The sequence below is a fragment of the Ammospiza nelsoni genome, chromosome 7 (genome assembly GCF_027579445.1).
Source record: "Ammospiza nelsoni isolate bAmmNel1 chromosome 7, bAmmNel1.pri, whole genome shotgun sequence".
Lineage (NCBI taxonomy): Eukaryota > Metazoa > Chordata > Aves > Passeriformes > Passerellidae > Ammospiza > Ammospiza nelsoni.
Window position 1 is genome coordinate 17,461,725 of NC_080639.1, and position 15,434 is coordinate 17,477,158.

At 37.7% G+C, this 15,434-nt stretch overlaps 1 protein-coding gene across 6 annotated transcripts in view; it reads right to left on the minus strand.

The window, feature by feature from the left end:
* OSBPL6 (oxysterol binding protein like 6) overlaps positions 1–15,434 on the minus strand; it is a 96,220-nt gene that overhangs the window by 27,744 nt on the left and 53,042 nt on the right. For 2 of the 6 annotated variants that reach the window (XM_059475476.1, XM_059475473.1), the window contains exons 4-11: positions 13,462–13,584; positions 11,115–11,168; positions 10,275–10,388; positions 9,993–10,157; positions 9,344–9,476; positions 8,801–8,904; positions 7,867–7,959; positions 3,103–3,177 (exon numbers count right to left, since the gene is read on the minus strand). In XM_059475476.1, the coding sequence (XP_059331459.1) occupies positions 3,103–3,177; positions 7,867–7,959; positions 8,801–8,904; positions 9,344–9,476; positions 9,993–10,157; positions 10,275–10,388; positions 11,115–11,168; positions 13,462–13,584 (861 nt within the window). The remainder of the gene's footprint in view (positions 1–3,102; positions 3,178–7,866; positions 7,960–8,800; positions 8,905–9,343; positions 9,477–9,992; positions 10,158–10,274; positions 10,389–11,114; positions 11,169–13,461; positions 13,585–15,434) is intronic. The other 4 variants (XM_059475478.1, XM_059475474.1, XM_059475475.1 and 1 more) reach the window with 3 other exon arrangements.

Below are 15,434 nucleotides of genomic sequence, written 5' to 3' on the forward strand. Positions count from 1 at the left end.
AAATGGGGCAAAAATATAAAATGTTTCTTCCAAGGCATGATAAAGAGCAGAAGATAACTTAAAAAGTCATATTACTAAGAATTAGTATCAACAGATGAGTTGTAGAACCACTGTCATCAGTGGTTGAACTTGGTACTTTGTTATTTGATTAGATCACGAAACAGTTTTATCAATCCCTTCCTGTAAAAACTGACATCAGTACACATTTTAGGTTTAGGTTCTGATTCTTCAATGAAACCCTCAAAATCCTGTTGGATCTATTAATCATTCCACTCATGAGTGTACTCTGTGAAATACGTTTTCCACTCTGCTCTTTCTCAGTTTCCAGATACATATAGTACATTAAATAATAACCCTATGGCACCTATCTAATATAAGCTTTATTCCTGCTCTCATGTATTTTGATTTCCAGCTATATCAACAAAGTACATATTTTTTTACTAGACCTCACTTTATCCTCATATCAAGAAGAATTTTTAACCAAAGATGTAAAATAAATTCCTTCTATTCATACTGGATATGTAACCCTTTATCTTCTTCAGAGCCCAGCAACATCACGTAAATGGACTACTGTGGCTAAATGTAGGTTAATTTCAAATTTTTTTCCCCAAAATTTTCCTTTCCCTAAATGGGAGAGCACGTTTCCAGAACTTTGACTGGGAGCATCACAAAGCTTCAACTGCTTCCGGTGGGCAGAGTAGGCACCTACACGGTACCTGCGTGTATGGAGAACACACACAACCCTCCAGAACATCCAGAAGGCAGGAAAGAAGCTGACACCAGCTGTCATGCCAGAGCTTGAGGGAGAGTCCCCCCAGCCCCACCAGCCTGTGGTGATGGGGGAGGTTCCCCAGACCCACAGGGACTGGCAGAGCTGCAGGCACGTTGCCCACACATGCAGGGTGCTCTTTAGTCACTGATGAACCAAGCTGAAGAGATCTGCTTTAGATCCACCATTTCTACCTCAAACCTCAGCTGGCCAGGCTGAAAAGAAAGGTTTCTGCAATGATGTTTATTGAAAAATTACTATTTTCAATTATGCCCTAGAAACGGAATTTATATGTTCTACAAATATGTCACACTACTTGCAAGAAATACACATTCACATGGCAGAGACAGGTAGCCTTGCTGACTGCTTTAAATTCAAGAACCAAAAATACTGAACTGCTGATTGACATGAACTCTCCTTGTAAGCATTTTTTAGAAAGGTTTCCAAGCTACTTTCCATAACAGATGAAAATAAAACCACATTAAACAGCCATTTTCATTCTCTTGAATAGGCAACAGTCCAGGAAACACTGCCAATATAATTCTCTCCCCCTTTTCTCCTTTCATGGCTGTGCTTTCTCTCTGTATTAATGGTGACTTGATCCTGACTTTACTACCCATTCGCTTTTTGGTCATTTTTTATTGTTGTTGTCTTGAAGGTTTTTGAAAAAATATTTAGCTTCTTGATCCATCTCTCTAGTTTTCTCCATAGAGACACTTCTAGACATAACCTCAGATGAACCTTGTCCCAGCTTCCTGCTTTACACCAGGGGCGTTGCACCCACTCATCCATCACCTTCCTCGGAATTACGGGCTCAGTTAGGAACAGACTGTTCCTGGCCGAGTGGGTTGTAAGGAAAACCTCTTCCTGCTGTGCATTTAGCTGATATAATTCTGCATCCCTCAGTCTATGCACACAGCTTCACTGTCTGGGAGAAACAACCATTTTGTGCACTAGCCAGGAAGAACAGGCCATGGCCAGGAACACTGCAACAGCCTCAGAGTCATTTTGGTGCCTCTAGCTCTCCTTCCTCTTGCATTTTCTTCCAGCTCCTCCAAAACCTCCCTCAACAGGTCCTCACTTGAGCTGCAGGTAACAAATCAGCCATTCCCTGCTCTCTGAGTGCCTTCCAACCCCAGTCCAGCTGCATTTGTCTACTGAAGCACTCCCTGGGTAAGGAGTACAGCCCTTGCCAAGGCTGTTTAACGCTGCTGAGCCTTCTGGTTAGAGCCTCCCACCAACACTGCTCAGCCCTGTGAACTGGGAATCAGGCAGATTTCTGTGCTAGGCAGACAGAACAACACAGTCAAAACAGCAATCAATTACAGAGCACGCATTCAGCACCAACTGATTACAGAGGAATAAATTTAGATGAGTTAATTTTGAAGCTGGATAAACACTGATATGTCTCATGTGTTTTAAAAGAGCATAGCAATAACTGAGTTTGTGGTTCAGGTAGCAGAAGCTCAAGATAGTTATGCTTAAGCAGAAACTATGTCAGATCTAGGGGATTTTAGCTTCTGCCTGGAACAGTCGGAATACTTCAGCCTGGTGAAGACATTCACTGCTCGGTCTAGATCAAGAGTTTGCATTTAAAGCTCACTTCAGTCTTTGGCTGAACAGTCCTCCCTATCTAGCTGTTGTACTTATCTGTTGATGGATTAGTACAAATGTCTATATTGGGCCTTCCTAATGAGTACTTTCTTGATAAAGCAGCAGCTGAAGATATCCTCTTGATGGCAATTCAATTTCACAAACAGGACTTCTCACAACTAACTCCCAGACCTGGTGCTCATTTCATAGCTCCCATTTTCTGACAAAGACTTAGAGAATTAAGAAAACTATATACAGACACTGAGGTAGTAATATGACTTTTTGGGATTATGGAACATAAACAGAAAGTGCCTCAAACAAAAAGACTAACCTTATACTACTTATAAAAATATCAGGAAATTTTATAATTTCATGGAGATTTGCAACAAATCTCCGTAGCTCTATTGTCTTGCTAAAACGGTCACATCTTTTAACAGAATTTGATCTTTTTTTTTTCCATTTTGTATAGTCTGTCAAAGACTTATTGCGTGCAGGGCCTGAGTCTGTCGCTTGCACTTACATAAAGGAGGAGGAGGGACATGTGCCATGTAAACAAGCTCAGACCCACATTTATGGAACACATTTGTGTTGGGCCTGACCCCTTCTAAGAAACTCAGCTGAAAGAGGGTAGCATGGACACCTCCAAAAAGTGCAAGGAACATTTTCATAAGCTTATTACACAGTCAAGTTACACAGCTTCCCATCCTTAGAGCTATCCCTTGATTTTTAAATCCACTCACTGTTGTAGCCACGGCAGCTGCCAGTCTCTGCCGGCGTCGTGTTGTGCTGAACTGGCCCTTCGGTGCCGGCCCTTCCTGACAGTGAATGCAAGAAAAGAAGGAAGTAGAAAAAGAGAAGGGAAGGGGTGATGGGACACAGGAAGATGAAAGGTGATCAGAAAAGGGAGAGGGAGAGTCTTTAAGTGGGTTTCCATTTTGTTAACTCTTATGGCCTAAACATGTTGAGGACATATCACGTGTGTTTTCAGCTGTGCATGCCAGAGACATAAAAAGCTGGATACTTCACTAAAATTATCTCCAGATGAGTTGGACTGCAGTGCACTCACTAAGGCTACAAAAAAAAATCAACTAGTATTGCCATTCAGAGTTATAAGGCAATTATGGAATAAGAGAACAAAAAGGATGCTACAGCATGCCAGAAAATAAAACAAAAATAAAACTCCTTTTGGAGCCACTTGACCATTTAGAAGATGAATTCTGAAAGAGATCCCTTTGCAATAGTGGAAGTGCATAAACTGTGGTCACTGAAGATACATGTGGCTGAATGGTAAAATTTTTCAGTGTGTTATGTTATCTAGTGAGTTTTCTTAAGTAAACATTCCTGTACATAGCTCTGGCATTTCCACATCCATCCTTCATCCTATTGAATCCTTTTCTCCATAAATTACTTTTAAAGTTCCACCTGCTTTTCCCACACATTATTGAAGCCTTGACTTCCAAACCAAGGCAAAAACTCAGATAAAGGAGCACAAATAAAAAGTAAGTATTTCAACAACTGCTTCCTTTTCTGCATGTCTAACCTGTGGCCTCGTCCTGCTTAATTTTATATTTATTTTACTTGCAAGAAAAATTTTCACAGTACATTGAAGTCAAGCAAGTAACTGTCTAAGGCAGAGGAGCTCCACATCTGTCATAAAGTCATTCTATTTAATCTTTAATCAAAATACCATTATTTTGAAGCCATTTTAAGATTATGGAAGACTAGGAAATACACCTTTCTGCCTTTAGAAAACAATTCTCAATTCCTTTACATTTTTCTTTCCCTGTATCCTCTGGCCACTACATCATTTTTAGATCTATGCACATTTTTACTTTTTCTGCAAGGAGCCTGATGCTCATACAAATAACAACGTGTAGATTGGATACATGGACACCATGCTTAGGACAGGATATTGTATTTCAATTATTAGCTGAACTGTCTTCTTTCTATAACCTTCCCAGTAGGGTTGCTACAGTGGAGAATGGCCAAGCACTTCACCCTCTGGCTGATATTAGTGGCAGTACCACTGACATTTGGAAGAGTTTTCCACAGCACAAGACTTGTTTTGCAATATTTTATACAATTCTCACATTAAAATGACATGTGCATAACCTCTAAAATACTGAGAACAAACTCTGTTAAAGCAGAGAACAGTTCACAGGCATAATGTAAAGCTTTTTGTGCTCCACAAAAATATTTCCATCCTGTGAATAAGAGTATGGAAGAGTATTCTTATTTAAATAGTAGGGACAGACCTATGTACAGAGAGAGAGATGCACAAATTTATATGTACATAAGATTATTAATGAAGGTATGCATTATTAAAATGGGAATTGTCAGTTTTGCAGAACCATACACTCTCCTTAACACAACAGAAAGTGAGGTCATAATCTGAGTTGCCATAAAAAGAAATACTTAAGGGAAAAGGTAATAACTAGTCTGGGTCTGGTTTCAGTTCTGACCTGAAAGCCTCAGTAAAGGAAGATTATTTTTCAGATTACTCCATAACACACAGCTCTCTATTAAACTATTCCCCCTGTGAAGTCGTGAACTTTAGAACTTTGAGCTTTTGTGGGAAACCAAAATATCACAGATTCTTTATTGTTTTGCAGTAATGTCTTTTTTTTCTTCCTTTGAAGCTGTCATGAGAATGATAACTTAGCCTTTTACTCAAAGGGAAATCATTATCAATTTTTAAAATCCACAAAAAAGCACAAAAAACCCCCAAAAGAAAACCCATTACTCATTTCTTGCACAAAAGTATAATTTGTCAAATGAATTAATACAGATCAACTAACCTGTTGTTGCAGGCCATTTTCACAAAATTTTAAATAAGCTTTTTAAAAACAAAATGAACCTCCTTCATAAAAGTAATCTTTCTTAAGAGAAGCAATGAATGTATTACTCTTGAGTAAGGTCCTGTAAATTCAGCTGTTAATTTCAAACAACTTAGCAACAGTAAACACCCAAACCTGCAAAGGTATAGACACATGCTATGCTCAGTTTTACTTCAGGGAGTAACCCCAGTCGAGTTACAGGGATCAGCTGTGTGGTCAAAGTCAACTGCACACAAAACTGGCATATTTCAGTGGTAAATATTAATGTCTAGGAAACAAATTAAGCAGCTTTACTTACAGGAAAAAGTATGTTTTACATACATCATGCACCTAGCATTCATACTGCAAGAATGTGTTAGCAGGAATCCAACAAAAGCTATCTCATTAACAAAAGAATGTTCGCAAGTACAATCCAAAACCTGGACGGGAGAATTCCCTCCTTGCCTCACATGCAGAGGATACTGAGCCAGCAGAAATCATATCCTCATTCCCCATCACTCACAAAGCACACACCTTTATATAAAGCTCCCTAATTTTATGCTCCCCAGAAGGATTCTCTCAACATTGTACTATCACAACATCTTTGGTGTAGTTACTCAATCTTAAAAAAATAGGTGCAAGTACTGCAAATGGAATTAACAGTGAAACTAGCTTAAAGTTAGTTTGTTAAAATTAGCACTATTCCCTAAAACTAACATGATGTATGGAGGTATGAGGAAAGTAATAGTACAACAGAAATCTTACTAGTACCAAATGTCAACCATTCAATAGCAAATCATGTGTGAGCATCATGAAAAGAATGATCACAAATCAGACAAAATGATTCTCAGTAGGGGATATCCTGATAAACAGTTCAGAAAGACTTGAAGCAGCCTTGAAAAAATCAGCAATAAGGAAGACCAAGAAGCAGAAGGAGTGTCTAACAGAAGAACAAAACGGGAGTTAGCTTGAAGGGCTTGTAGACATCAGAGGACATCCACGTTTTAGTGGCAGCCGAAGCCAATTAGGAATAACACAATGAGTCAGTGAGGCCATCTTCCTACAGACCACAGATGTAGCACTCAGGAGACAGGACAGCCCTTGGAAGAATAAACTGAGACTATCGAACTAGGCAAGATAATGGAGTAGCCCTCAAGTATTCTTGTCTTCTACACAATTTAGAACAATTTTATTGCTTCTGTTTCACTGCAAATTAATTTATAGATCAGACAACAATAACTTAATCCTGTGCCATAACAAAAAACCTTTATATTTGCAGCATGAACCTTGGCAGGAATTAATGCTGACCCAAGTTAGGCAGAGTTCATTATCAATCCAGAAGTGACAGACCAATATAGAGCAGTGCCATGCACACAAACTCTCTCAGGGGAACCTTATTTGAAATTTTCAGGAGCTGAGGCACACCCCTGCCAAGCCACAAAAAGCAGTTTGATGGGAGCCCAGGCCAGTGCTACTTTGGCCAGTGCTACTTATGGGAATAATACATTGACTGCTTTCATCAATTCTGTGGATAGGACTTCTCTGAGGTTACTGCGGCATGAAAGAAGAACATGCAGTGGTGACTGACTTCACAGGCACGAAGTACTTGCATGCAGTTTACTGATATTTTAATTTCCCTGTGTTATTCAGCACCAGGGAAAAACTGTGATCCTTCAACTGCATGACATGACATCAATCACAAAAATTCCTTTGTTAATAAACCATTTTAATCCCAACAGATGCTTCATTTTTCTTCATTAGAATGCTATTGTGATTATCAAAATATAATAGGTGAAAAGAAAAATAAACTACAAGAGCTGCAATGAGAAAGCTGATGCAACTGTCACCTCCTCCTTCCTTAAGATTATTGATCTTAAATGAAAACTCCTTAATGTGCCTTTTGGGGACATATAAAAAGCTTTCCAAGTTTGTACTAATTTCAAGATATTTGAATGGATTAAAAGTTGCTGGCATTCATTCACTCAGTAGCAGACATCACAGTGGTGATTGTTGGCTCCCAAAGCCAGTTCAACAGTCCTCATTATCAGTTGCTTAATTATAAAAAAGATCAGGTTTTGGATCAAACCTCAGAATACACAAGTGCTTCCAACAAAACACAAGGCAGCAATACATGCACATTATGCTTTCTGTGCTTTCAGTTCTAGGGAAGGATGGAGTAAATTCTTCCTTCACATAATTTATTTCTTGGTTATTTTATTTGTTCCCATATTAGCCTTTTCCATGACAGAAGGCTTGTGAAAGTACTTATAACTGGTAATATTCCAAGTATAGGTCTTGACAAAGACTAGTGGTGTTTACTATTTCATCCTGCTTTTAACTTGATGTCACTTGTTCACTTGAAGGCAGTTGCCCTTCTTTGCAACTTTGATTTGGAATAGCAGTATCCCCATATGGTGTGTGTACATTGAGTTTTGAATACCTTAATTGACTAATATTCAGATCCCCCTCCTTTCCCTAGATGGCAATGTTTTCATATGAATGAAAATAAAATCAGTACTTTTCTCACTATCTTCTCTAGGTTTTGAACAACAAACTGAGATTTAATTTACTTCATCAGAAACATGAAAGGCAGCAACACTGACTTCCTATTTTCAGCTAATACATCAATTCATGCTTAGAATTTAATCTTAAAGTACACTGAAAAGTAAAACATAGTGCATTCAGTACCTGAAGTTGAATTTTTGCATCTTTGCTGACACTTTTTGTTCTCCATCGTCTCGTGACCCGCTTGTCTTTCTTTGAAATATCTACACAGTTAGCCTACATTGCACAAATAGTTAAAAGCAACAAAGTGCTATTAAGTAGACACAAGCAACACAGACAATACAAGTTAGTAAAGAATTGTAGCATTAGACAGGTACAAATTAGAAAGTAAGGAGAAGAACGCTGCTGCTAGGCCCGAAATTGGAGCAGGGATCAGCTGTAGCTATCTGTACACTTTCATAAACACGTGGTACAGTTAGCTCCTTCAGCAAAACTACTGGTGCCCTTTCTTTTCATGAGTACATAATATTTAGGACACAATCTTGAAATCCTCATGGATTTCTATTGTGGTACTGCTCAGACATTTGTACAGACAAGAAGATTCAGTGAAAATGGAAGAAAGTATTTAAGATTTAGGATCTGCTGTTGCTTTCTGGTAAAAGGAAAACTCACCCTGAACTGGGAAACAGTCCAAAACTTGGGACCTTTGTACTATGCCCTCTTTTCTAGAGCATGCAACTTCATCTTTGAGGGTCTTTGGGTCTCCAATCCTTAAAAAACTTAAAATGTTATCTTAACACAACAAAAACTCCTTAAATATAACTTCAATTTATACATGTGTTCTATTGCAACAGTCCTCAGTTTTGTTTTGCAAATTACTTAATCATTTGATTTGTCCTATTTAACTCAAATACTGAATACATCTTAATTACTTGTTTAAACATGAAACAGAAACAGTATTACACAAGATCAAAACAGACATATAAGATAAGCATTTCATCCAAGATTCACTATTACCTCAGAAAAATATTCTGAGTTAACAGACAACACCCCTTTATTTCCCTTAACAGAAAGAACAAATACTTCAGTGTAATGATTTATGTTCAATCATATTTACCTGCATGTCTGTGAAATTTGGTGCTGACTGAGTCCTCTGTAAGATTTCTAAATTTTGGAGAAGTTTACTGAGTTCCACAAGGTTAGACTGACAATGAGCAAGATCTAAGAGATATAAAGTAAAAATACATTAAGTGCTTCAATTCAGATTTTATTGCCATGGTGTCCATTGTTTGCACTTAATTACATTATAAAAGTTAAGTGTCCAAACCCCTTGTAGTAAGGTATCCAAGCAAAAGTTTTATTTTGTTGGACACTTCTTATTTCTACAGGAGTCAGCAACAACTCTGGACCTCAAGAAGTGATCACATCTGAACAACGACATCCACCAAAATAGCATAGATAATTAGAATAAATTTAAAAGCAACATCCCAAAACATATAGACAGCAAAGTTCTCACCATGAGGTGTAAGTTTCCAGTTACCTGAAGAGCTACTACATGTTCATATAAAGATGTTACTTAACCATTTTACTTACAGGACTCTTTCTTATATCAACCAGAGGTTTTGCTGAAAGAACAAGGCATGAAAAGATAAAGTCTAACCTTCTGCACATCTGTCCATCTCTTCAGAGTCCTGCAACCAGGCTGCTACTTTACTCTGACCAGTAGTGCAGGTGACAGGAAGGCTGTTACTGCAAGGTATAGGAGGCTGCCAGGGGAAGTTGTTTTGTTGCACCTAAAGCATAATAAATGCTTACATTTACTTTGGCTGCGTGGCTTTGTCAGTGTAACGGCTATATTACTTCAGAATAGAAACCAAATTATGCATTGCATTTTCAGTGAAATCTGTGGTTTGTCTCCATAGCTCCCAAAGACACAGATTTTTCAGAATAGCATCTTGGAGAATCAAACTAGGAACCTCACAAGTGGACTGTGCCACGTACAGTTAGGAATCCTGTTGTTTAAGAGGGAGAACATAATCAGCAGAGAGACAGATTTATACCTGATGCCCAAGGCTAGTGCAAATTGTATGGGTGGTGAATACTTTGCAAGATCTCTTCAGCAGCCCATTCTAATGAAGTAAGGCTAAACTAGAGAGTATTTCAGCTGATTTCAGCTGCACACCCTCACAGCTTTTCTCTCGCCATAGGCTCCCACAGTGGAAGCTCCTGTCCTTTTGGCATTAGAAGAAAAGCCCACTGAAACTGCCCATAAGCAAGCCAGGAGTTTTCAACCAAAGAACACTGCACACCTTTCCATCTGACACATTGGCAGCTGGTGAAGACTCTGTAGTAGATGCTGAGGGGAATATGTGGAAGCTGGCATCCCTGGGAGACCTCACAATCTCGTTCTGACGGTACAGCCGGTGGTGCCGCAACTTTGAAACCCATGCATCAAACGAATCCTGTGATTTCACCTGGAGAAAAATTTACCATCAGGAAAGCATCCAAGATACTCCTTTTCTGCACAATCTTTTACAATTTTATTTGTTTCTACTGAGGATGAAAAAACAGAATGTAGTTTTACTTTTTACCTTTAGGTGATAGATATGTTCTTCTGTGTCAAGATCTATCCTACGAGCCTTTTTTTTTATAGACATGACTGATAAACCAACATCAATGCTCCCATGGACCTTTCCTTTCTGTATCTAAAATAAAAACATCAGGGCAAAAATTTAAAAGTATCATGCACTTTTTCTATATATTTAACAGCAAACTATCTAGTACTGAAATGGTTTCCCATTTTACAATATTTTAGCATAAAGCCATATTAAAAAATAAAGCTGAACTCAGGCTAATCATTTAACTACTTATTATATTTATAGTCAGAGAAAAGTACCTCACAAGAAATGCTGGTACAAAGCCAACTCCAAAGTTTGGGTGGGTTAAGTTGTTCACACCAGTGTACATGCACAGGTAAGTGAGGAGCAGAGAAAATCCGACAGTACTTGACACCCTATTGTTATGACTTGGTAGTTGTTGGCATCAAATATAAATAATTGGTATTAACTCTTTATCCTATCCTATCTATCCATGTCTCAAATAATCAGCTCTGGCTGACATAAAAATTAGAAAAGAAAAATATATGGTCAGGTTAATCTCTCAAGTAGCTTTATTCAAGAAACTACCTTTATTAATTTTACTTGTATTTCCACAGAAGTAAAAAAGGTAGAATTCTTGGAAGAGATTACCAAAATGATTTATCTTTAAATCCATCAACAACATTATTCATCTTTAAATACGTTATTTATCTTACATCATTTATCTTTAAATCCATCAACAACTTCCATGTGTGTACTTTCATAAATATACCTAGAGTCAGTATGAGCAGGCAGAACTTCATTAGAAGTTTTAAAGTCTTCAGCTCTACTTACATCAATTGGTGACTTTGAATATTTCAGCATTCCATTATCCAGGACAAAAAACCTCTGAAATTATAAGAAAAAAATCCAACAACATTCTTTCTTAATGAGCAGATGCAATTTAAACTGTGTACAACAATTCACCTGGAAAAGGATTACCCTGTAACAATTAAGGAACTGTATTTATCCTCTCCTTCCAACCCCAATTTGGTTGGAATAACTTAACTTAGTATTAAACTTAACTCAGTATTAAATAACTTTCTTGCTTGTTTTTTGACAACAATTATCTTTTAAACAAAAAAAAGAACCTAGTTTCTTATTATGTTCTAGGCTTATCTTAACAAACTTTGACAATGAAGGTGTTTTTTTTTTTCAGTTTTCCAGGCAATGTAATAAACTTTCTAAGAGACTGTGGGACAAGAGACATGTATCTGTTTCTTTATTTTGTTCCTGTTTTTCTTCCCACAAAAGCTGGTCACATTTCAAATTAGCAACCTATCTTCCCTATCCAGAAACTGAGAAGTTTGTCGTAGTGCAAGATCTAAATCTCAAAAGTAAGCCCATATGAGAGACCCTGGTCTCATGCAAAACTTTGTGCCTTCTGGCAGACCTGTACTCAGTGAAGTACAGATGAGATTGTAACTCAAGGTGCTGAAGACACCTTGTCTAGTGTTAATCCAGGTATGCGTGCCAGAACAAATATTGCAGCATTCCCAGCATCATCCCCAGGTGATGGGAGGGCAGATGTCTCAGGTGTTGGTGATACAGGCTGAGCCACTGCACCTTCACTGACATGGGTACCAGGACTGGCCTAACCTGATGATGCTTGTTCTACTGCTGCACCATTATTGCTCTGAGCAGAATCCCCTATTCAAGCTGTATTTCTCCCTCAATTAAAGCTGCCCTGGCTTGTCTGTACCAGATCACTCCAGCTGCTTTGCAGTCAAGTTAATGCAGACTTTGGCACACAGCATAAAGCCTAGCAGAAAACTGGACTTGAAATGACACTTGCTAATTTGTGTTTATCATCACTAACTTTAAAAACATGTAAAGTAACAGCAAATAACTCATATTTTTAGAGCGTAACCTAAAGCATTAATCTATGTTGAAATCCCAGAACACAGCAAAATACTCTGCTTGATTCTCAAAGCTGTCATGACATGGGAAGGAAGAGCAATGGTTTCCTCAGGTAAACCTGCCAATTTAACACTACAAGCAGGGTCGGTAGTTGGACAGCAGAAAATCCCCCTCAAAGATGGTTCTAGAAATTCTGTCAGTCACACAACAGATGGTAGCATTATCCCACACAGGGCAGGAAAACAGTGCTTTCCCTACCCCAGCTGAAACCAGCACATTTGGAGATATAACTTCTTGAATAATATGTCAAAACAACAGGAACATTTTGGGGTTTTTTTCCCAGGTATGGTCACTAACAACCTTCACAAGAATATGATATTCATGTCATATTGCTCTGTCTCTCTAAGCTGCATACACAAAAGAAAATTACCTTTCATCATAATTTCATTCCAACGCACACTGCACTTCAGAGGATGGTAAGTTCACCAAGCTGTGCACATTATACCTGGTATGCCACCAAAGCACATTCAGGACTGTCACAATATAACATCAGTGTTCAAGAGATGTTGTATATGGCTTTGCTAGTAGAACACTAACACAGCACATGCTGCAATTATTGTCTCTGAAGTTCCTCACTGACTCTCAGCACAAAGTATTATTACGGAAACTCCAAGATACCCAGGCTGGCATTGCAAAAAAACCCAAATAACTTATTAACAAACCCAAAGTTTCAAAACATAAGTTCAGCATAGTTCCCAAGGTTAAATGTAAGGCAGAGTAGAGGAGGATGTTAAAATGTGAAGTTCTTAATCACATTAAAAATTATCTACACAGGTAACTGCTCTAAATTCATCTAGATCATCAGTAGTGATTGCCTTTACAGAACTGGGAAACTTGGACTTCTTTTGCTCTCCTAAAAATTAGTTCCTTACCAAAACAGACATTTTGCCAAATAGTAATACATTATTATAATGTATTCTAAAAGTGTGGGAGCAGTAGTTTATTCCATAAATTCTTATATAACTCATAAATTGATTTTTGGAGAGTCAGATCAATTTTATTCACAAATTCCCTCTGGATTTTGAATACAACCTTAGGCAGCAGGGACTGTGATTTGAGAGCCATGAACTGTGTCTGCAAACTAATTCCATAGAGAGGTGGAAGAAAAAGTCATACACCAAAATTATGGGTATTTATTTGACATCCTAATTTTGTCTAGACAAAAAAATCCCAGCTCATAAAATAAGGTAATAATGTTCTGACTGGTTTATGGGACATTTACCTTGTGCCAACCTTTTAATGGCCATTTTCTCTTCTTCAGCATGAAACCTTCATGTTTGTCTGGCTTCTGGACATTGGTCTGGCCTATTTTCAGACCCTCTATGATTTCCCAGCTGTCAGGTTCCTGATGAAGCAGCATGAAGACACTTTGATTAATTTATTTTGCATGCACATGGCAAAAAATTGCACTTAGGAGTGACACAAATTCTTCAGTGCAACAGAAAGAGGAGGAGCCAGGCTTTTAAATCAACCTAGTTAGGTACCAAACTACATGGTCACTATATTATGTCTAGCTGTATCACATTTAAAACTACTAAATACAAACCATTTTCAGATGTCTGACCCTTACCAGGTAAGATGCATAGTAGGAGTGCCCTTTGTGATATCTCTTAAATTATAAATAAATTTAAATTTTCTGATCTTTAAAGTACAAGCTACATTGGTTCTGGATGCCCCAGTTTTTCCTCCAAATCAGAAAAACTTGCAGAAGATGTTGCTTTATTGTTGATTTTGACTGTAGCTAGTGATAATCTTCAAAGGCATTTTATGACAGAGTTTCACTTGCTAATTGAGCCTTCAGAAATCTGCAAAAAGATTTTTTTCCCTGCATTAATTTTCACTGTATTATGAGAAATTTATAGGAAAGCTAACTAATTTTCTCTCTAGAGAAAAACAGAGGAACAGTATCATTTGAGATACAATCAGTTGTATGCCTTTCATGGGCCAATTAAAGCATATTTCTGGTACATACCACTTGTTTTGCATGGTGACTTGTGCAGCTCAAGCCAGATTTACAATGTAACACAGTGAATAGGTAAAGAACAATGTTTTAAAGAGAAAAAGTTGGAGTAATAATTTCTTTTAGAATGTATTTCTATCCTCTTGCTGTTATTGTAATTAAGAAAATTCTACACCCGTTTAAAAATCTCTTACTGCCAGATTCCTCAGACTGTGGTTTACTAATTATACCTTACAAAGCTGTAAACTTGCATTTTCTCAGTTGATCTGTCATAACTCCTAGCAATGTTATGAAAAGTTAACAAGAGAGGAAGGAGGTCATATAGCATCAAACATTTAAAGGGAAAAAAAACTGTCTCCACATTTCCAACAAAACCGCTCAGAGCCAAGTGCTGTCAGTCTTTCACAACACCTCCAAATAAATTACACAGCCCTGATAACATCAACATTGCTGTAATGAAAATATAGTTGCAAAAGTAACAGCAAATTTCAAAACTATAATTTTGAATAAAGTCTTGGTATTTTGAGAAGGGTGAAAAGCTCTATCCCAAATAATAAACACTGCCGTAAATTTTAATAGAAACCTTCATTCAGCTTAGTTTCCCCTGAATAACCATGAACTAATTATCTCAATGTCTGTAAATCCCCTGCTCAAAATGCAGCTTTGTTTTACTTCCCCATGTTTTGCTTCAATGTTTTATTTCCATTCTCTAGAGGAAGCACATATGTATTACTTTTTCCCTTCATGGAAGTACTTGGCACTTGAGGGGAACAAATTAAACTTCAAGTTATACACCAGTAGAGAGTCTCTGCATCTCCGCCAACTGATTCTTCACCATATTGATTTCTCCTTTAGATGATCAGCTGCAGGCATAAGTCTTTTATCTACTAGATAACATCAGTATTGATTAATTCTCAACTAGAAATCACACAATCTCATACAGCTATTCATTTAAATAAAAGACCAGATACAGAGGGATAAAATGAGTAATTTTTCACTGCAGTGAGGATACTTGTCTCCTGCTGCATCAGTGCTACAAGCTGTTTTTAAAACCCTCCTAACAATCCTACCTGTGCCTCATCCCGCAGTTTTGGTGTGTTGAGATATGCCCAATACAAAGGCCATTATGAAGGAGAGACAAAAAATGGGAAAAAAAAGAAAGTGAAAAAGTGATATACTTGAAGAGTCCTCATCCAAGGCCCGTTCTCAAGCACAGCAGCAGTATTTTAGGACTT